The 22,507-nt window shown below is 36.5% G+C and overlaps 1 protein-coding gene across 3 annotated transcripts in view; it reads left to right on the top strand.

The window, feature by feature from the left end:
- LOC126746097 (uncharacterized) overlaps window positions 1-22,507 on the top strand; it is a 166,236-nt gene that overhangs the window by 60,173 nt on the left and 83,556 nt on the right. For all 3 annotated transcript variants that reach the window (XM_050454207.1, XM_050454208.1, XM_050454206.1), the window contains exons 6-8: window positions 10,729-10,889; window positions 13,034-13,312; window positions 13,484-13,645. In XM_050454207.1, coding sequence (XP_050310164.1) covers window positions 10,729-10,889; window positions 13,034-13,312; window positions 13,484-13,645 — 602 coding nt within the window. The remainder of the gene's footprint in view (window positions 1-10,728; window positions 10,890-13,033; window positions 13,313-13,483; window positions 13,646-22,507) is intronic.

Here is a 22,507-nt window from a genome sequence, read left to right as displayed (position 1 = left end):
TAATTGAAGTACATGATGCCTGAATGTTTCGGGCATATGATACGTATATGTTTTCCATCTATGGCGCCTATGCAAAACTCCTTAGCAATTGTTTTAAAGTCCTTAGCCCTAGGGGTGGCATATGAATGGGTTGTAACACTTTCCATATCGCCATAACATTTTGCTTTACAATTTTTCCCACAGTGCTTTCTCCCATTCGAAACTCGAATGATAAGTGTACAAACGAAGCGCCAGTACATAAATATCTAAAAACATAATTTAGTACTAAAGTTGTGTTGAGAGTGGGTCAAAAACAGAACACTTACCGCAAGGTCACAACCTGCCCTTCTGGTAAAATTGGTTTACTGTGACAAATGAGCCATTTCTTTTGTAGACGCGGGGTTATCATTCTTAATATATAATCAAAAGGTTCCCTCTGCATTCTTAAATACGAGAATAAGCGATGGGGATGATTACGCGATTCTTTGATTAAATGATGATATTCTCCAAATTCTTGTCTGTTTTGATTAATAGGATGCACCTTTTTCCTAGATTCCAACTTTTTGTAGCTTTCTGTTGTAAGAACCATAGTGTAGCATTGTTTTCTAGTAAATAAAAATCATCACTGACGCTACTTGAATCCTCCATTTTAACCACACATTTGCACACTTCGCGGCTTTAATTACAAATGACCAGCTATAATCTACAAGCATTGATGTGCGAATATCTAGCGGTTTTTTAACTCTACCAGCTCTTTGCAGCCAGTCTACCAGCGACTATCCAGGCTTGTTGTGCGGATACCCTAATACGCGCGAAAATATCAAGGAAATTTGAGCGCTCCGCTACCAGTTAGCAAGTAGGCGTCTTTCCGACATGCGCTTCGCCATATGTGTGGCCATACATATTTAATTTAAAACAATTAGACGCTCCGCTATCCTCTCCGCTATTCTCTCCGATCCGCTGTCCGCCTTATATGTGGGCGCACACTAAGTATTCGTGCGTTGTCGGATAAGTTTAACATGTACAAAAAAACTATTCACAAGATGTTACATAAGAAAAAAACATGTGGAAAATTTGCGCAAAAAGATGGTGCCAAAACTTCTCACACATGAGCAGAAACACATGCGAAAAATCTGCGAGGATTTGTTGTCCCGCAGAGCGAGGGTAGGGATTGGATGGGTCGGGTAGTCACTGGATATTTGACTATGACCCTGAAACCTGTAAACAAAGTCAACAATGGGTGGAAAAGAGTGGGACGCGGCGACCGAAAGCGAGAATGTCCAAGTCACGACTAAAGGCAATATTGATCATTTTTTTCGATATCCACTGCATCATTCATCGTGAATATGTTCCTGATGACCAAATAGACTGGCTGCGGGCACGCATTTTCCGTGTACGAAACGAACTCGCTGAGAACGGCTGCATCTTGCACTGCGACAACGCGCCAACCCATTTCTCGTTCATTGTGCAAGAGTTTGTAGCAAAAAAGGCACTCCAACGTTGCCGTACCCACCCTATAGTCTCGATATCGCCCCCTGTGACTTCTTCTTATTCCCCAAGATAAAGTCACACCTCAACGTAACTATGGTGATCAATGGGTAAACTTCGAAGGATTACCAAGGATGCTTCCAATCATGGGAGCAAATTTGGAATCGTTGTGCAGAGTTAGAGGGAGACTATTGTGAAGGTCGATAATAAAATTTTGCTCGTAACTTAATTTGCTTGCGTTTTATTGACAAATTCCCGGAAGTTAATTGCCACACCTCGTATTATCAACATAGTATTTAGGTTTATTATTAACATAATATCAGACTGACAAATTTATATCTTGGGTACACACAAAGCTTTAAATGAAAAAGATAACACCTTTAACTTTTTTAAAAGTAAAAAGTTCTTATTAAATAAAAATGATTGCAATATTGACGACGATGTCACGAGACCTAAAAATTCAGGGTTGCCATTCCACAATCCAATTATGACCAAATATCTGTCACTTGGAACATACTTTGTAGGTCTATTTTTAATAAAAAAACATTTTACTATTTGAACACAATTCTAGTAAAAAATAGTAGGTAGTAAAGTATAGAGTCTTGTATTTGATTTAATAAAAGTTATAGATAGACCAGTATATGAAACCAAATTAGTTTCTATATGTTTGTATGCAGTACCGTTAATCATAAGTTCCACAAACATCCATAAACTTAGCTAAACTAGAAAAACATTAATTATATTTTATCTTTTATTTACTGTCCCCCGCCTCTCTTATATTTTTGAAGTGGTGAAAAAAATTGGAAGTCCTAGTAAATGAATCGTGAACTACAGCAAAAGTAAAATTGATAGTTCTAAATAACAAGTTAACGCCTAGGCATCAAGGCATCTAGGTAACAATAAAATGGGCTTAGATCACATCATGACAGTACTTCCTTATAGTATTTCATCCAATTAACACATTTGTTCGTGATTCTTTACCTTTGTTTAAAACTCTTTCCCAGACCCTTATGTAGATAGAAATTTAGAAAAAATAACGTTCGGTTCAAGATACATATTCCAGAGACGAAGGCGGCATAGAAGTTGGTTTAAATAGACAAAGCAGCTTACACCGTAACTCTTCCTTAAAGAACTAAAAAACATCGGTCGAGAGACTGAAAGAGAAATTAATGCTTTTCGATGATGATGAACTTCGACAATTGTCCTAGCTATTTTTGTCTGCCTTCCTACCGGTTTATCAAAGGAGGTACAGAAAGTAGTACACCAGACTTATCAATAGGAAAAGGGGCAAGAAAGAACTGTTTGGGCTCTCATGTTTTTTAAAAATATGATGAGGAAATGTTTTTTAAATACTTACGCACCAAAGGCAACAGAAATACTCCAACATCCAAAAAAGGCAGTCCTGAGGAGCGATTTATAACTTCACAGTAAGTAAAATATCATTAATTAGTGCCCACGAATTATATGAATTACAAATCAATTTGCAGCTATTTGGGTGAGGGATCAATGCCAGGAATACTATTGGGCTACTAGATTGCAAAGGCAACATTCTCATGTTTATTATTAATGAATGTTCTCGAGAAGCAAGATGTTTGTACACTGACTGAGGCTCCCGCAATGTCTGCTGAACAAGGTTCAAACCTATATTAATACTTACGTTGCATTGTGTTAAACGGGCAATTTTAAGAAGTTCACATATGTTATACAAAGATCTGCTAGTGTAAAGACCGTTCAGGTAGAAGTTATATTTAACAAAATATTATTAAGCAAAAATTTTAGAGCTACATAAAAAATTGCTTACCAACGAAATCTCAACCATGTAAAGATAGAACTAATTTTAAAAGAGTAAAAACTACTAAGAGTAGCTTTTTACAACTGATTGTCCGAAGAAGCATGTTTTTCGTGAACTGCCATCAGGAATTTTTGCAATAATTATCTATGGTCAGAAGGTAATCCCTAAGCCGTAATATAAATAACAATCAGGAGGAGTTTTCTGGCAATACCTAGATTGGTATCGCAGTAATCACCTAATTGGTCCTCATTTTCTTCTACCTAGGCTTAATGGCGAAGTGTTGATGGTTTTTGGAATATGAATTATCTAGATTGAGGAAGAACATTCCTCTAAGAGAGTGGTATAGTATGTAGTACATGCATGGCCATGCGCCGCCCTCAATTCAGTATAGTTGCTTTGTTCAAAATTATCCGCATCGATGGAGGGGCAACGCCATGGCCGCCTAGATCTCCTGATTTTAATCCTTTTGAGTTTTTATTAAATCATTTTTATAGCCATATAACTATACTGTAGTAACTCTATTGTGTGACAAAAGAAAACGAGTTTCCTACTTAATGAGTTGATCTAGGGAATCTTGAAGTATGGTAACTTCGTTAAAGCATTTAATTATATGTAATGGGCATGTAATTATATTATACTTCTTAACATGGCCAAACAATACTTTAAGTGGTTTAGCCTCCTCGACCACTGCCTCCCATCTATTCCTATGCTACTTTCTGCTCCTTGCTACTTTTTCCCAATTTCGATCTTGTACGGGTCGACATATTTTCCTTAAAACTTTATTCTCGAAGGAGAGTAACCTTTCTTGTTCTCTAATAGTCATGGTCTACGCCTCGCACCCAGACATGACTAAAGGGATCACAATTGTATTGTAACTTCAGTTTTATTTTTCTTGGTTGCTTGCTCAAGGTAGCCGCGAGTCTATGTTTCCGATATGTATTCGACACTGTATTTCATTTCTAACATCATTTGTTTCGTTTATCCGTGAGCCCAGGTACTTAAAGTCTTTCACTCTTTCAAAATACCCATTATCTGTTGTTAGGTTTATGTCTCTGTATTTTTCTTCGATCTAATTTCATGTATTTAGCTTCCTCTCTACTTATCCTGAGCCCTATTCTTATTCCTTTCTCTAGTATTGGCATATAAAATCTTTTAAGCCCCTCCTTTTTATTGCACATGATCCATAAATCGTCCGCGTATGCTAACGCCTTGAATGTCTTGCCCTTTTCTACTCACTCATCTCTATCATCAAGCCCTCTTATCACATATTCTAGAGCTACGTGAAAAGTAATGGTGGGAGCGCGTTACCATATCGTAGCCCACTTTGAATATTAAAGGGTTCTGACGTTGTTCCTTCAACCTTAAGTTGAGTCTTGGTTTTTAAGACGCATATCTTCGTGAGATTAATGAGTTTAATTGGAAAACCGTTTTGGAAAAGTTTTTCATGATGGTTTATGGGCTTTTGCGGTCGATGCTCTCATGTACCTGTTTATAGTCTACAAATAGAGCAAAGGTAGCTTGAGTGTATTTCCAGGCTTGCTTTTGCAGGATTTGTCTCGCGTTGAATATCTGATCTATTGTCCCGTTCGAAACTCACACTGTATTTCCCAATACACCTTTCCGCAAAAGGAGTGCAGTCTATTTAGCAGGATGTTAGAGAGTCCTTTGTATGCCACAGACAGAAGTGAGATGCCTCTGTAGTTTTGACACACCTTTTTTGGGCCTTTCTTATGAATTGGAATTATTACAGCCTGCTTCCATTCGTTTGGCATTATGCTCAAGAAGTGTCTGATAAGATTTGGTGTATTTGGTTTGTTATATTTGGTCCACTCTGGTTTATAAATTCTGCTCGAATGCCACCCAGGCCTGTGGTACCTTTCTATTTTTTAAATTTTCGATGGCTTTGGAGAAAAAAAATCACTTTTCCCTTTCATTACTTTATTATCCCTTATCTCCTCTTACAGGTTATCTGGCTCCTTCATATTGAACAGCTCTTCAAAATATTGTTTCGCTCTACTATTTTTTCTCTTTCTGTGAGTTCATTTCCATTTTTGTCTTCCCCGAGCCAATTCTGGCTTGAAAACCTTTCCGTGTTTGCCTTCATAGAAGTTTCTTATTCTTCCCTGATCATAGTGTTGTGTTATGTCACCAATTTTTTCTCTTATATATTTTTTTTTCACTTGATAAATTAATTAACGTTCTTTATAATTTGGTCCTATTCTAATTGATAGTGAGGATAAGCCAAATATTTTTAGTTATTTCGTTTTTTGATTTTAATTTGTTCGCAATCTTCGTCGAAGTTTTTCGTCATGTTCTCTTTTAGTGGCCCTAGGGTTTCCATTGCATTTGTTTGAATACTTTCTTTAATAACTATCCAGTGTTGGTTAAGATATAGTCGCTGTGACACTCTGCGCCTCTGAAGCTTCCTTGGAATCTTCTTCTGTGAATGTCTTTTCGCAGAAAGTATGTGCTCGGAACTATCATGTTGTTGCCTGCTGCAAAGCTTATTAATTGGTTATCGTTGTAGTTGGATATCGCGTAGATGCCCTTTTTTCCTGTTGTTGGGAAGCAGATTGCTTTTTTGACTATTATTGACTTTTAGAAGTCATCCCTGATTACGCCTGTCGCTTCCTTTGTGTGAACCTTCCTCCGCATAGATACGCATAGATGTTCACGATAGCATTGTTTTTCGCGGTACTTCAAATTCTGATTACACACATTCCATTATTGATAGGCCGAAATCCCATAATTTTTTTTTGTTAAGGACGAAGCTATGGAGTCAGCTTTTTTCTTACTCCACTGTAGTTAGTCATTTACATCGATCATATCAGCTTCCGTCCATTAAACTTCTTGTATTACACATACACTATCGGACAAAAATAGAGCAGCAAAGTTCAATTTTATTCATGTTTGAATACAAAAAATTATTGGGTTGTGATTTTTCGCTAAGCTTAATGTCACACTATCCTTACACTGAAAGTAATATTTCAGTACATTTTGGTGTACTTTTATTCATTTTAAGAACGGTAAATATTAACGATTATAAAAATTGATAAGAATGGGGGCGACAAAAGTAGAGCAACAAATTGTATTTAACAGTATTTTATTTTACTTTAGTTCAACAAAAACGGAAAGTACGACGTACGAATACGACGTTCTACTTCTTCCCAGAGATTCTCAATGGGGTTAAGATCTGGGGATTGTGCTGGCCACTGTAAACCACTGTTGAACAACTTGTGAAAAATGTTTTGGATCGTTGTCCTGTTAAAAAATAAAACGCAATGGCATTTCCCATTCTGCATAAAGAAGCATAACATTCTGCATGATATCCCTATAAACAAATCGGTCCATCGTATCATTAATAAAGTGCATAGGGCCTACCCCATTCCATGAAAAACAACCCCATAAAAATACACTACCTTTACCATGCTTAATTGTAGGTGTTACGTATTTAGGATTAAACCTTGAATTGATTGGTCGCCTCACACGCATCATTCCATCAGAATTGAATATTTTGCAGCGCGTTTTATCACTGAATAGAACTTTTTTCCAGTCATTCACGGTCCAGTTTAAATGCCGGCGTGCAAATGCCAACCTTGCTGCTCTATTTCTTATTGAAACTAACGGCTTTTTAGCTGGACGTCTATTAAATAACTTTGCGTCTACTAACCTTCTTTGTACTGTTCGTATAGCAACCGTAATTTCTGGAATTTCGGCAATAATTCGAGGTGCGGACTTCCAAGGATCATTTTGGGAAATCCTTTTGATGCGTCTGTCAGTGATTACTGATGTTTTCCTTGGCCTTCCGATTTTGGCAACTTCTCTAAATGTTCCCTCTCATAATACGATGATATTATTTTGGACACAGTGTACCGGGGTAACTCAAACTGTCTTGAAATATCGGCTTGTTTGTTACCTTCCATGAATCCATTCACAACTCTTTTGAAATTGGAATTCCTCTAGGCATGATTAATCTTACACAGATATGTTCAAAAAAACATAAAAATCACCTTACACAATCATTTTATCCCTTTACTTTTGCCAAAACCCTTCTTTTGAACAAATTATTTGAATGTTGCTTTACTTTTGACGCGTTACTATGAAGCATTTAAACTTAAACGTCAAAATAAAATCATTTGTTTTGATTGCGAAAATTTTTGTTGACATTGACTTAGTAGATTTGTATACATTATCATGCATTTATAATTTTAAAATCGTTATTTGCAAATATTTCTGGAAGTGTTGCTCTACTTTTGTCCGATAGTGTACATTAAGATTATACTGGCCTATCTCATGAGCCATTTCCTGTACTCATATTACCCCAGGTTTTTATAGTGGTCGTACGTTCCACGTTCCTAATCTCACATCCTTTTTCGTTCACCATTGTCGTCCTCGTTTAGGTCTATCAAGTTCGAGAATTTCTGAACCGGTTTATTTTAACAGAGCTAGGTTATTGGCGTAGCGTCCAACCATCCTCTTTTATCTAGGCTTGGGAAAGGCTACTGCACCACTGAGCTACTCAGTTCACCCAGCCGTCAATAGGCAGAGCTAGGGCATTTAATTATCCTAGAAGAAATACTAAAGAAGTTTTGGTAACTAGGCTGATTCCTCCCCAAACCATCATTTTTTTTGGTAAGGATTGTTTTAACTTCAACGGTAAATTTCTAAAGCGCCTTTTTCTAATTCTCCTTCCAAATAGGACAGAGAATGAAATAGAATTGTGTTTTTAGACGATTCTCGAGCCTGTGAGCCTACGATAGTCGAATAAGACTCCAAGAAGAAAAAAAACTAAGAAGGAAGTCATTGTAATATCAAATAGATAAGATATCAACTATATTTCACCTGTGATAGTAACGGCTTTAAAAACTCACATCGCAAAAAGATTCAAATGAAAGGAAGACTAAGCCTGGAATAAGGGATTTAGCACACAGATGGCCTTAGAATGAAAGATAAAGCTGACGCAGGGCTTAAAGTTAATGCTATAAGGGCCGATATGGTGAGCTCCAAACTAATAATAGTGGGATATGAGGGGATAGTGATAGTTTGGGGTGGTTATAGTATAATTATCCAGTTATCTCTGGATCTCCTATAAGACGTATGGCTCTCTTCGGGATGGAATCAAGCAGTTTCAAAGTGTGCTTGGGTGCAGAACTGCATATATGAGAGCAATACTCAAGAGATGGACAAATTTGAGCCTTGTAAAGCGTTAATAGTTGTTGCGGTGTATATAGCCCCTTCGTTTTAAAGAGAGTCCCAAGTTTTTGAGAAGCCGCTTTTACTATTCCCGCCACATGATCATGTTAAGTCATATTGCTTTCAACTTCCGCACCTAATAAGCGAACTGATAAAAACAGCGGCAAAGTAATCCCGAACATGATAAGGCTTGATAAGGACATGATAAGGCAGTCCTGTTTCTAAATACAGCAGATTGAGTCATAAACTCAATCGGATTGCACTCCAAAATGGTGTTGAAGCCGATATTAATAGTTGTTACCTGGCGACGTCTATGACACTGGTTGTCGGCTAAAGTCATCTGGTTGGGTGACTTGAATGAAGACAACAATGTACTGTTGTCAGCAAAGCTGTAAATTGGATTAGAAGTCTTGCTGAGAAGGTCATTGATATATAACAGGAAGAGGGTAGGGGAGAAGATGACAAGCAGGAAGAGTTGGTGCCAAACAGTTTGTTTAAAAGGTTTTCATATTAAATCCAATCGGATGCCTTTACCATACTTCACGATAGCCTCAGCCCAAACATGCATGACATAGATCAGCTAACAGGTCGCCAACAGAAGTTTTTTTAAGACAACAAAGTTGACACGATTTGCAGGGCTTGGGTCTCGGCGCCATTGGTGATAAGCAGCATTTTTGTTGTTGACTGCCTTGGTGTAACTTTTAATCGAACTACCGTTTGTATATGTTGAATATAAGCCTTTATACATGTCAAAAATCATCTATGAAATCTCGCTTACACACGCTGAAGGATCAGTGGTCCTGAAACAGATATTATTCCAAGGAAACGAAGAGAGGAACTGTTTTAGAAGTCTCCAGTTGGCTGATCTATGAGTTTTTATTTCTAGTTCATATTTTGCGATTATTAATGTGTGATCGGATGTTCCTCGTGATACGTTATTTCATGTATGGTAATATTGTACGATCCTCACGAGAAACAGATCCAGGAAGGTAGCCAAATCCCTCTATTAACCGGGGATATTGGTTGGCTTGGGTCTTCTGCTTGGTTCTATCCATCATAAATCGTGTTAGAATATGTCAACCATTGTGGACGTTAAAGTCTTCCGCAATAACAATTTCTGCACTTGGATGACTTTCTTGTAGATCGTCGATTTTATCTGCAAGGTTGATTCAGTTGGTCAGTAGTGGGTACCGCTGGGTGGGCTGTAGAGGAAGCAGAAATACTTTGTAGATCTTTCTGAGGATTCCAGACCTTCTCGCTGGCAAGATATATCGCTTCTAATGAAGACGGTGAGTTTGAAGCTATACCTAAATCAGGTGTGGAGATCGTATCTAGGATACAACATATGAACCTTGGTTGTTTCCGAGTTCACTTTCGTCTCTGCTAGAGCTAAAATGTGAGGTCTGTTTGTTTGCAGATGTTGGTGCACGGCAATTATGTTCGTACTTCTTATATAGAAGATAGATCACTCTTAAATGTTTCACACCTGGTGGACCCCTAGATCAGCCTCCACCCAGACATCCGGACATCCGAACGAAGGGCTATTTTTACTCCGGAATATTTTGATCGAGGATGAGCAATCATGGTATTTTTTTCCTGCCCTGGAAACCGGACATGGCGATATAACTTAAGTCCCGTAGGGCCAATTCACGTCACTTAAATACGACGCAATGGTATCTCACCGGATGAGAGTCTAGGAACGAAGAGAATATTACCTTTCAGTGAACTTACAAAAACGTCATGATGCTTTAGAGGTTGTTTTTGAAGGTGGTAGACAATGGTACACTGAAAACATCTTGTCGGATTTGCATTGTCTTATTTATTTAATGTAACACGACGTTTCGGTTGGTAAGTATCTCCAACCGTTATCAAGTGTAAACTGTGTAAACCACTTTGCCTGGCATAACATATTTCAGGTTCCCCTAGAGATCCTCATTATAATTCATCGCAAGCTAATAAAAACAAAAACATGTCAGTTGTCAATTTTGACTTCTGACAGCCTTCATAAAAAATTGTAAGCTATGATTATGATGCTGTCGAAACCCATTTTAGAGTTATTATTTGTAATTGATGACTGTGCACTAATAAAAATTATGTACATCTAGCATTATTTTCGCAAATTTTTTTAACTAGTTTGAAATATAAGTGAGGGAGAGGACAGCAATGAAAAATACTATATGCCGCAAATTTATCAGGTCTTTAGTTGCTTATTATAGCTTGTTCCTTGATTGGCAACTATGTCACATCAGCCCTGTATATGTAATAATTTGGTACAGGCGCTGGACATCAGTTTATGAATATGAACCAGCAACAGAATTTTCGCCTACCGCCGCAACAGTATCAAGGAGAGTACGGCGCTGGTGGATATTCAAGGAGAAGGGGCTATAACAATTATGTAAATAGAAAAAGATCCGCCAATTCCACCGCTTTGTCGGAGGTGAGTTTTCATTTATCGATAACGCAAATGTATCGATAAGGTTTTTATTTATTCATAATTATGTATTACATGAGGTGCTTTAATAAAAGTTATTGTACTATTGTTTATATTATTTATTGCAGCTACGTTTGTTAACTGTTTCACTGTATATACACATATTTGACATTTTAAAATTATTCACTTTGAATGCCAGAGAAAAGAGCTATAAAAAAATATGATCTATAAAACAGTATTATTTATACCAATTCCCAGATTTCTTTGTGGTTCTGTTTTTTTTTTGTGTAATTGTAGGGTTCATTTTAAGTTCAGTAATCTGCTATTTAAGACTTTTATGGTATTTATATACACGTCCGGCAAATTTATTTCTTTAGAGCCGAAAGATCCATGCATTACACATACACAAGATGACTCACTCATCCATACACTAACATTTAATAGAAATTCATAGGTTAAGCATTAAGTTTTATTATTTTTATTGTTAATTTAGTTCGAAATGTATTTAGTAAATGGGGAGTAGGAGAAACACCAGCGTCCTCTTTTTAACTTGCGACTTAGTTTTGTTAGTGCAAGTTAATACATTGACTTCCGCATCTAAGAGCTTCGTTGTCCGGCCGTGTATATTAGGTTCTGTATAGAACCTTATCTTTTATGACCCTGTGCCGAGTTCTGTGAGTCAAAAATTTAAAATATATTTATATTTACCCAAATTTATACTCAAACACGGCAGGTAATTTAACCACTAAATAAATATCTAATAGACTTTTATTCTTTATTTAAAAATGAATCAAAGTGATCGATATTTACTGCATCTACTTCAAATATCAGTGACGATTCGTGCTGAAAATGACAGATCTTGTTTTAATAATGTCCAATATCAAAACGACAGCTCTTGCATGAGGATTTTTGAAGTTCGTTAAAGAAGAAGCAAATATCGACAAATCGAAAAAGTTCCAAATATTTCTATTGTATTGATTATGTATTTATTTATCGTATGACTACATCACAGATAAGTTTCACAGCCAAACACTAAGGTTACGAATATATACTATTGACTCTCTTAACGCAATAAGAAAACCGGATGGGTTGCAACTGTAGGAATTGATTCGACAAACCTCTACCAGGTGTTTAATAGTTCAGCGCAAATCCATCACGCCATCCCATCCAGCAGCCACACATGCCCCGAAATTCTTTCTGCTGAAAATTCGATCATAGGAACATGAAGCAGTCTTGGAGCATATCCCCTCTTCACTAAATTCACAGATAACTGCTTCATGGTTTGAAATGCCAGAATTCACAACGGTGCAATTTACCGCATGTTCAGGATAGTTAGTGCAGGTATAATCAATAGTCCTGGATGAGAACTGAGTAAAGCGAGTCGGAGATTCAACATGCATTTTAAGGTTAAATGAACTTAGTAGGTTACGTAGTATCAGTGCTTCAATAGAGCTCTCCTCATTATAATTTACATTGAAATCACCTGCCAGTAGAACAGTGGAGAAGCAAGGGATTTTAAGCAATAGACTTTCCAAACATAAACAGAATTCAGAACTATCAGTTCGTGGTGAACAAACGGTAAATACAAATAATGTATAGGCTTTTTCTGTTTGCAAAAAGTTATGGTAAATTCAAACATAGATTATTTAATAAGATGGTTAAAGTTATCAATTCTTTGGAAAGAGCTAGTCTTCGAAATTGTTTAATTCTTTGAAATCGCGACTAATTTCGCCTTTTTTTTAGAGCCCCGACGTAAAACACAACAAGCGACTTTCCCGCGACTTCTAAGTAGTGTTTGTTATTATCATTCAGATTACGTCAGAATCTTTGGGTCATTAAAAGTGGAAAATTTCACGCTGCCGTCAGTTGAAGTAGAGTTTGAATTTGGGCTTACCTGCTTTATTACATTATCCTCTATTACTCCCATTTACTCGGGCCAAACTCAAAATTAAACTGAAAACATTTTAAAAATTGATTATAGGTCCAAACAGTCGTCTATACTTTTCCTATTAAATACCAAATTTCAACGTGGATGAGTTTAACATAACATAGGATTTTACTTTCCCTAAGCACCTAATTTCTTAAGGATTTTAAATTGTTATATTGAATTTGAGTTAACAAATTATAAATCTATTAATTTGTGTTTTTAGTCTGATCCGGAGACACCAGCCAAACGGTCAAATTCAAAAAAGAAAAAGAAGCCCCTATCACAAAACATGCCTGCTAAGAAAGATTGGACTATGGAGGAAGCCAGGCGAGCTTTAGAAACGGAAAAGGACTTTAATAAGAGGCACAGAAGTCCTTCTTTGATTATTAAGTTTCCTGATCTAGAGTTGAACAGGGATATTGTGTCAAAATTTCATCCAAAAATTGACAATGTACATTTTCAACAGCCCTCCACTCCAAGGTTTTGCTTCGTTACCTTGAAGGTAAATTATGGGTATGAATTAAGCTTTTTAATCTTAAAACAATCTCGCAATAGATTGATTAAAGTACAAATTAAAGCTAAAAAAGATAGCTCATGTTGCAGCAATTTACAATTCCTATTTAAAGAACATTCTGTACTTTCTGGCGTCTGAAGTAGTAAATTTTTATTACAGGATGGCGAATGTGTAGACCAAGTAATAAAAGATCTTTGCAAGATCAAGTTTGGAGATGGTTATTTAGTAGCTGAAACAAAAAACAATAAAGATGATGAAATGGTTAAGGGGCCAGAGGATATAGATCCTTTGACGTTATACGTTGGCAATTTGGCCCAAGAGGTAAGTAATGTGAATATTTGTTATTAAGTAAATTCAATAAAAGTATTTCAATATGGAAATATGTAACATTTAAACTATAAGTGGACATTTTTTAAACCCTTAAATGCAACTTTTTGTTTTGGGTAAAAATAATTTTTAAGGCTTAAAACATGGTTAGAATACTGGGAAAAATAATTAAAAAAATATATTTTTAAATTTTTTTTTCCCAAATTTTCTATTGTCGCAATTTTGTAATATTTTGCATTTACAGGCAAATTAGATTATCTCAATTTTATTTCTAGACAAAAAAACATAAAAAAAAACATGGTCAGCACTAAAATCGTTAAATGTCCTAAACTCAAATGATAGCAAGTTATCTCCTAATTTAACAGATCCAAACCTAATAAATCTAATGACTGTGATGAAACTATAGAATTTTACGAAAACAACAAATTCAGCACATGGAAAAAATTTAAACTTTCTATCTGTTCTAACAAATAAAATTATTTAAAACATGAAAACTAATGTTGGGGCCACATGAGCTTGTGGCACAGATAAAATCACGTCATCTATGTTAAAATATTGCAGTCCATTTATTGATCCTTACATAACTAATATTATTAACAGTTGCATAGAACAAAATTATTTTCCTCAAAGTTGTAAAACTGCAATAGGAATACCTTTACAAAATCAAAAAACCAGTGACCTTTAATGACTTACGCATTATAGCAATTTTACCTGCCATTTCGAAAATAATGGAGAAAATTTTATACAGCCAGATGTACTCATATTTAAATGATAATGGTATGATCTCAGAATTGCAAAACAGGTTTCGTAAGGGGTATTCCACATCCTCCGCCTTGGGTATGGTAACTGATGATATAATAGAGACACTGGATCATGGACTTGAAAGTATTCTTATACTATTAGATTGCTCCAAGGCATTTGACACTATAAATCATCGACTCTTGTTGGCAAAGCTAAGATGTTACGGTTTTAACGTCGACTCACTGTCACTCATCGCAACATCACTTCTCTAACAGGTCACAAAAAGTGTTTGTTAATGATGTGTACTCGGAGTCTAGTGCCATACTATCAGGAGTATCTCAGGGCTCTATCCTTGGTCCCCTTTTCTATATTATTTACACGTCTGAACTTATAAGCTCTCTTCATGTCGGAAAGATACAAGCTTTTGCTGACGATACCCAGATGTACTATCACTTTTCTTCAAAAGACTTTGTTACTTGTAACGAAACTATTAATGAACAACCAACCATGAACAACCTAAAAGATCTCTCTAAAAAACACGGCCTTCAAGTGAATCCATCAAAATCAAAACTGGCAAAAGACATCAAAACAAATATTTAAATCAAAATAGATGACCAAATATTACCATTTTGTAATTCTGCTCGTTATCTGGGTGTTATACTTGAGATGTTATACTATGATTGTCAGCTTAATTTTTCCGATCATGTTAATGGCAATGTTATGTAAAACTCTTGTACTTTCCCACTTGAACTATGCTGATTTTATGTATGGCCCTTGTCTTCGTCAAGCGGAACAATATCGTATTCAAAAGGTGCAGAATACATGGATTCGTCTAATTTTTAATTTAAGAAAATCAGATCACGTATCACATAAAACTAATGATTTGAACTGGTTAAATTTGACATATTTATCATCATATCATAGAACTCAACATTTGGGTGTTTTTATGCATGGTTTAAGTACTAATTCAAAATTCATATCTAAATCTCTAAAAAATTAATTTAAATATTAATATAAACATGATATAAATACCAGAAATAAATTTGAATATATTATTCCTCAACATACAAGAAGTCTTTTATTTACAATGCGATTAAAACATGTAACTCCTTGCCAAACAATGATTTACTACTCCATAATTTAACTAAGTCAGGATTTAGCTTGTATTTATTTAGAGAACAGTTGAGCTCCTATTTTTTAACTCACTAGTATCGTGTGCTCCAGAGATAGCATGATGGTTGTATACGATTGCATACAAGGGTATTTGTTTGTGTACAGTATTGTTATTCGGGGGAGAACTGCTACCTTGCTTCTTTCCCAAATAGAGGGGGATACAATTGTTTAATTGTGCCACTGGAGAGTACTAGTGGACTGTACTTATTTATTTCGAATGTTTATCGAAGGACCACAGCTGATATGGTACTGAACCAATTAACTTAATAAATGAAACAAAACTTTTACAATACAAAATATGTTCATTTATTAGATCCGAAGACAGGAAAATGGAACAGTTATTCATTAAAGCAGTTGTAAACTATGAATTGTCTGCTGTCCTTTTGTATACTTAATTTTACCTTATTTACACTCACTTTGCTTCTTAGCAGGTAACTTCACTCACTTCTTACTAACTACTAATAATGGTGCTTATACTCTAATTACAATGGGTTAATTAGTTTAACCTATTGTATCAACACACGACGACCGAACTCATAACTAGCGACAATAATACAGGTAGTTTTAATTGGGTTTAGAGTATAAGGGTACTTAGGGACCTTCCTAGGTCCCTAAAAATGTAAAGAGAGAGAGAGAGAGAAAGAGAAAAACCCGTCTTGGGTATTAGGGCTAATAAGGAATAATAGGGAAAACTTCCGTGAGCAACTTCTCACTCCGATCGCGACTTCAACTCGCGACTCAACTCATACACTACATCGGGGGGGACAGTGACCCAACCTGACTTCTACAGTAACTGATATCGACTGTTTTTCTAAACTTTGACCGTGCGACCTTTTTACCAGTTTGTTTTACTTAGTGGGTGTAAAGATGTTCAATAAGTGCATCTTTCATCAACAAGGGATGTGAAAACCAGCTTAAGACCTAAGAACCTGACAGTGTTATGGCAATTTATGGGTTATATCTGTTTTCTTTAAAAGTTTGAAATGTTTAAAAGTAACTATTTCAAATTGATTATTTTCTGACCTGTGGGAACCTTCTAGGAATCGGTGATGGCCTTAAAATTATGAACATAGACCAATTAAAAAATAAATACATCTCGATGATAGAAACAATTGTTGGGTTATTTCCCAACAATTGTTTTGGTGCAGGTTGTGAGTTTTATATCTCCCCCGTGTTGGGTATAAAGAAGGGTATAAGTATTTTTTTGGTGGGAACAATTATTTCTTTATAATATTTCATCTTTATATTATTTTTCTTATTATTATTATGTATGATTACCGAAATTTATTTATTATTTATTAGGGTTAAGTTTGAGTAGCCTTAGGCTAGACTTCGCCTTTTTTTGACGCTTGTATTCGCGAATAATATTGGGGCACTCGATTTCAATGTTTTTGCATTTTTTTTGTCGTATCTTTTGACTGTACCAAGAGGCTGCTGGCCAGCATAAGTTGACGGGAGAGTAACTCATCTATTATCCTTCTAAATAACAGGGGACAATTCATTCACGTCAATGGTGGTAACATTTAACTGAGCTACCACGCTTTTCTTTTATTAGTTTATTATCGGTTGGTAGTTTACAATCTGGATTTCTATTACGACGAACAGTTCCAAGAGAATATATCCCCTTTTTAGCAAGATATACTATTAGCTCTAGAGTAGTGGAATAATTGTCACAATATAGTCTATAATGCTGCATAGTAGGTATAATCCAATATAAACGAATTACGATATTTGCAGACGCTCCAATATCAGGTTTACCGTCCGTTCTTGTTTGATGATTTTCACTCCCAGAATAAATTGCAAATCGGTAGGCAAATCCCCACTTACCCGCCAAGACAAAAAGTTTAAAACCCCATTTGTGAGGTTTCATGGGCATATACAGCTTCATGAAGTATCGCACTTTAGTTGAACAGATTTGTTCATCTACAGATAGGGCTGGTTCCAGAGGGATGCTTGAAAATTTTTCATTTAAGTGCTTAATAAGTGGTCGCAACTTGTGAAGTCTGTCATGGTTATGATCGTCTTTAGGTAAATGCTTATAATTGTCGTTAAAATGAATGTAACGTCTTATTTTTTCAAATGTATTTAAAGGCATGACATTTCGAACAGGGTCGTAACCTATATCCGTATTCCAATATCATCGTACATTTGGCAAGTTGGCAGAAAAGCTTACTTGGTTGTTTGGGTTCTTTTGAACGCTTAGAACATTGAATACACTAGAATAAACATTGGCTGCTTTGGATTGAGCGCCATCTACACAGAAGGCAGAGGGATATTTTGTTGATAAACGTGCTTAATATTCCCTGTTGTCAGTGATTACTCAATTTTAACAGAAGAAAATAAAGTGATACAATAAATTATTATAATTAGCAGAAACTGAGTTGCATTCTTTATTATAAAGCAAAAGAAAGATTGAAACTCGTTTAATAATAAAAACTATTTTGTACTATGTTTACACTAAACACTAATAATAATTCATATTTTTATTTTGGATTCTTTAAATCACCAAATTTCCCGACACAGCGGCAACGCTGTAGATTTTGTCCAGAAATACTCTTACGATAAAGGTATTTGGCAATTGTGCTCGTTGTTTACTTTCGAATGGCGCACCTTTCGTACAGTATTAGTATTAAAAGGATCTTTTGACTGGTTTTAGTGCATTTTTTTAATTAATATTAGGACTAAAAACCCCATTTTTGGTAAAAGGTGATAAAGAAGTCTGAAGTGGGTCACATATATTGGAAAAAAGGAAATTCAAATCGTTCCTTTCACATGCGAGTTAGGTGTCAATGGTGTGATCCTAGGTTATAATATTGTAAAAGACGGCATATTTGTGAAGTTAAATTAAGTATTGGATACCAAAATATTAATAAAAATGTGTAATTAAGTATATTATTATAATCTAGCAAATTGATTGCTTATTCGAACCCGAAATGCCGCAAACTTAATGTGTGCAATAATGAAGGTAGTGTCTGGTCGATATCCAGCAACCAAAATCGAAAACGCAGCATGTGTCGGTTTCCAGCAACATACTTATAGTCGGCGCCCATTATTATTTAATCATATGCCCGTATCTCCTGGAATTCCAAAGGAGTTTTAATAATTTTTTCTCTAGATATTAACAATGGATAACTAAATCGATTTATAAGCGGGTATAAACCGCGACAAACTAAGAAAATTAATTAAAAGGTTAACTTCCAAAAGATTTAAATTAAACTTTTTTCTGTGATATACGTATAATAAATATCTAACAGGTTTGAGATGGTTGGAAACCTCTACAAACGAAAGTTTTTTTATTAAAATTATTGAGTTAGATGTTATAAACGGCTATAACTGCCAAAGGATATGAATAATAAAACTTTTAGAGCCGTGAGGAGTTACATAGCCCTTTATATTTTTTCATCTGACAATTCAATAATTTTTTTCCAAAAAGCTTTTGTTTGTAGAGGTTTGCAACCATCTCAAATGCGTTTAGATATTTATTTTAGAAACAAGATTAATTCAAATCCTTTGGGAGCCTTTTTCATTTCTTTAACATTCGACTTCTTAAGTAATTTTCACAAAAAAACTTTAACATTCCAAAAAATATTAACATTCCTTGGGAATTTCACGTGCATTATATCGATTAAATATCAGCGGGCGCGGACTATAAATAGGTTGCTGGCAAACGACATATGCTGCGTTCTATATTTTTGTTAAAACGTTCATTGTAAACATAGAGGTATTCTACGTTGCCAAGTTGCAACCGGTTTAAACTCCTTGACACTCTAAATTAAATTGCCATTAGGGGTAAAAATTTCCTGGGTATTTTTTTTACAAATATTCCCGAATCCTCATATGTAGCCACGGTTAGTGATTTCTCTCTGTCAGACCACTTCTGTCAATCCAAGGAAAGCATCTGCAGGATAGGTGATGCATATAACAGCTAGTCTAGACTGGAGCTTACTTAATTTCTACAAATTAGAGAATACAATAAATTAGGGTGATATGTTTAATGCTGATGATTTTAATGGCTACTTTTCGTACTTTGTGAATACTACCGATTTTAGGCGGATAACCACAATTTATTGGTAATTACCGCGGTTATCCTTGGTTTTTACACGCCAAACAACTACATTGACGTCACAACTTGTTTTCGCGTAAACGTTTTGGTTTAACCAGTGTTTATTGATTATAAATAGTAAATAATAAATAAAAATAACTCTATTTTGTGTACTGCATTCTCATTTCTTTAAATCAAATAATACTTACACACCCTGTATTTCAGTTACTATTAAAGTTAGGATAAGGCAAGTTGACCTCAATCACATTATTTTGACGTAAGGAATCTACTGTTGTTCTATGTCCCATTACTTTCGGGACACCCTGTAAAAAAAACTAAATAAGAACTGCATGACCGTCGATCGCGAAACATAATAACACAAGACAAAATTCTCCGCGCACAACTTCCTGCGCACCCAAAATTCTATCAATGCTGCATACTACTCTACTCCTCTGTATACTAAACTTCTGATTACACACGTGAAACTCGCTTATTACTCGAAACGGAGGAGCATTTTAGCCTGAAGTGCGTTTTCTCCGGGATAACTCACCCTCAAACCGCGCGTCTCACGCTCGATACAATATCGAAATTGGGTTGGGGACTACTAAAACACGTTCTTTGCAGTTATTTACGCATTTATCATACGGCGACTACCATATGTTTGGACTATTAAAAGAAACCCTCGGAGGTCAAAAACTTTACAACGATGACGAGGTAGAGAAGTATGTGCGCATATGGCTGTCGGGCCCAAGAAATTCTTCGATGAAACAACCTTTAAAAAGGAGAACAAACTGTGTAACTAGTGAGGGAAAATACCTAGAAAATCGGTAAATTTTTGTAAATTTTTCCGATAGCAAGTAAATGGAGTAGTAAAATTAATGCATGATGGCGCCCTCACGACCAAAACTTTCCGGAGGTAAACTAGCCTCCCATTCGGATCTCCGGGCGGAGGCTGGTCGGGGGGGTTCATGAGGCGGATTTAAAAGCCTAAAAATCAATTTCTGCAACATCAGAGGCCTAAACACCAATATTAATGCAGTACACCAACACCTGCAATCAAATAAGCCTCACATTCTGGCATTGGCAGAAACAAAGGTGAAACCTTCAACAACAAATATTCGCCTCATTTATCCTGGATACGATCTACACACCCGATTTCGACTAAACTTTGGATTGACAGTATTTGTCAAGAGCGATTTGAGTTGCCAGCGGGAGGAAACGCTTGAACCTGCGGACTTCGACGTTATGTGGTTCAAAATAATAGCCAGTGGAGCCACGAAATTTATCTGTTGTATCTACAGACCACCAAGCGACACCCAATATAGGCGGCTCTTTTTGAACCTGGTTGATTGCATTAACCAACTGCAAATTGACTACCCAAGCGCAGAAATCATCGTCATGGGTGATTTTAACGTTCACAATATCAACTGGCTGCGCTTCTGCAACAAGAACGACGATGAAGGACGAGAAGCTGAGCTATTTGCCACCATATGCGGGCTTACGCAGATTGTGGAGGAACCTACCAGAATCCCCGACCGAGACGGCGAGTTCGCGAGTCTCCTAGATCTGGTCTTGGGTTCAGACCCTGACTCGTACACTGTATCAGTACAGGCCCCCCTAGGAACATCGGACCACAAATTGATAACAGTCTCTTGCCAGTTGGATGTTAAAACGCAGAATCCTCCGATACCGCGGAAGGTATGGCACTATAAATCAGCAGAGTGGAACCATCTTCGGGAATTTTATCGCTCATTCCCTTGGAAAGAAGTCTGCTTTAGAACCAATAACATCTCAGAATGTGCAAACCAAATTACAGAGACGATCTTGGCAGGAATGGAAGCTTATATCCCTTTTTCTACTAAATGCAGATCAAACAACAAGCAATGGTTCAACCTGAATTGCAAAAAGGCAGTAAAGACTAAAAACGCAGCATATCGCAAATGGCGTCAACATCCTTTCACCGAAAATCGGAGGAACTTTTTAGCCTCCAGAAATAGCTGCAAGCGAATTATTGATGAATGCAAAGAGAGTCACAACAACAGGATCAAAAACAAACTGCTAAACTGCCCAACTGGAACAAGATCTTTCTGGTCGGTATCGAAAGCCGTTAGTCAAGGATTTGCTAAGTCGGCCTTGCCACCCCTAACAGCAGATGATGGTTCTATCGCGGTAACAGCAAAGGAAAAAGCCAACTTACTGGGTAAACTCTTCGCGTCCAATTCTATTCTGCACTCGCAAGGCAAAACACCGCCATATTTGCCAAGAGTGAATTCATCGATGGGAGAAATTTCGTTTGCCCAACGAATTATAAATAAAATTCTTAAAAGCGTAGACACCAACAAAGCTTCTGGACCCGATGGAATTCCAGCCCTAGTACTAAAACGTTGTGCAGACGAATTGACTCCTCCCTTATGTAGACTGTTCACGGCATCGTATAAGCAGGGCTCATTTCCAACAAGCTGGAAAACTGCCCAAGTGCAAGCTGTACCCAAAAAGGGAAAGAAGACGATGCCGTCCAATTACCGCCCGATTGCACTAGTTCCAGTAATATCGAAGATTATGGAGAAAGCAGTCAACCAACAACTGTTAAGATATCTGGAATCATCTGGACTAATCAGCGATCATCAATACGGCTTCCGAAAGCTTAGATCTACTGGCGATCTTCTGGCTTACGTCACACACGTGTGGATGGAGGCCATGGAGAAGCACGGCGAGTCCCGCTCAGTCGCTCTTGACATTTCCAAGGCATTTGACAGAGTGTGTTATGAGGGACTACTAACCAAGCTCTCCTCAATCGGCATACAAAACTCATTATTGAATTGGATCAAAAGTTTTCTTGAACAACGAACAATCCAAGTAGCCGTCGATGGACACCTCTCCGACAAATTTAACGTTAACGC

This window comes from Anthonomus grandis, chromosome 17 (genome assembly GCF_022605725.1).
Source record: "Anthonomus grandis grandis chromosome 17, icAntGran1.3, whole genome shotgun sequence".
Taxonomy (NCBI): Eukaryota; Metazoa; Arthropoda; class Insecta; order Coleoptera; family Curculionidae; genus Anthonomus; species Anthonomus grandis.
Note: the sequence above shows the minus strand (reverse complement) of the source record. Positions and strands in the feature narration are given on the sequence as shown.